Below are 832 nucleotides of genomic sequence, written 5' to 3'. Positions count from 1 at the left end.
CCCGATCGCTTGCTGACAGGCCCAGAGCTTCAGTCCTCACCTGAGGACCATTTTTGGTTTTAAAATGCACAATTTTGTCATCTTGATAGAATTCTATGGGGAGAAATAAGTGCACTTGGTTGTTCTGTTTCTTTGAGAAAATTACCATCATTCTCAAAGCCTGTTGACACTTTTAGGATGATGCATCACTTTCATCTTACACAAATCGCACTCTGAGACCAATAATTATGCAAATTAAGCAGGTGTAATTATTCCTAAAGAGAACTTCCTTAAATCATGATCACTTTTGCTGTGTTTTTGTCTTTTTGCAGTCTATTACCGTAAGAAGAACCACCTGCATGCGGTCAGGATTCGACTACAGAGCCCAGAGTACAAGCTTAGCAAAATCCGCTCGTCCACCATAATGACTGACTACAACCCCAACTACTGCTTTGCTGGCAAGGCGGCCTCACTGAGTGAGCTTAAAGAGGTTCCACGCAAGAACATCACCCTCCTCAGGTATCTATATGCTGCTTCATACATACTGTTTGAGGCCTGTATGATTTTTCAGATGTTTTTGAAAGGAGTCTCTTATACTTAGCAAGACTGCATTCATTTGATTAAAAATATGGTATTATTAGTATTATTGCCATTTAAAATAACTTTTTTTCTATTTTAATATACTTTAAAGTGCAATTTATTCTTGTGATGGTAAAGCTGAATTTTCAGCAGCTATTACTCCAGTCATCAGTCTCACATGGTCCTTTAGAAATTATTCTAATATGCTGATCTGGTGCTCAAGAAATATAAAATGTATATTTTTATCTGCTTAACATTTCTGTGGAAAACAATA

General features: G+C 37.1%; 1 protein-coding gene across 1 annotated transcript in view; it reads left to right on the top strand.

Moving 5' to 3' along the window:
* Positions 1 to 832, top strand: part of LOC107563388 (ALK tyrosine kinase receptor-like) — a 15,807-nt gene that overhangs the window by 3,493 nt on the left and 11,482 nt on the right. The window contains exon 3 of the mRNA XM_016248247.1: positions 312 to 498. Coding sequence (XP_016103733.1) covers positions 312 to 498 — 187 coding nt within the window. The remainder of the gene's footprint in view (positions 1 to 311; positions 499 to 832) is intronic.

Source organism: Sinocyclocheilus grahami, unplaced genomic scaffold (genome assembly GCF_001515645.1).
Source record: "Sinocyclocheilus grahami isolate Dianchi unplaced genomic scaffold, SAMN03320097.WGS_v1.1 scaffold871.1, whole genome shotgun sequence".
Taxonomy (NCBI): Eukaryota; Metazoa; Chordata; class Actinopteri; order Cypriniformes; family Cyprinidae; genus Sinocyclocheilus; species Sinocyclocheilus grahami.
This window is presented reverse-complemented; position numbering and strand designations above follow the sequence as displayed.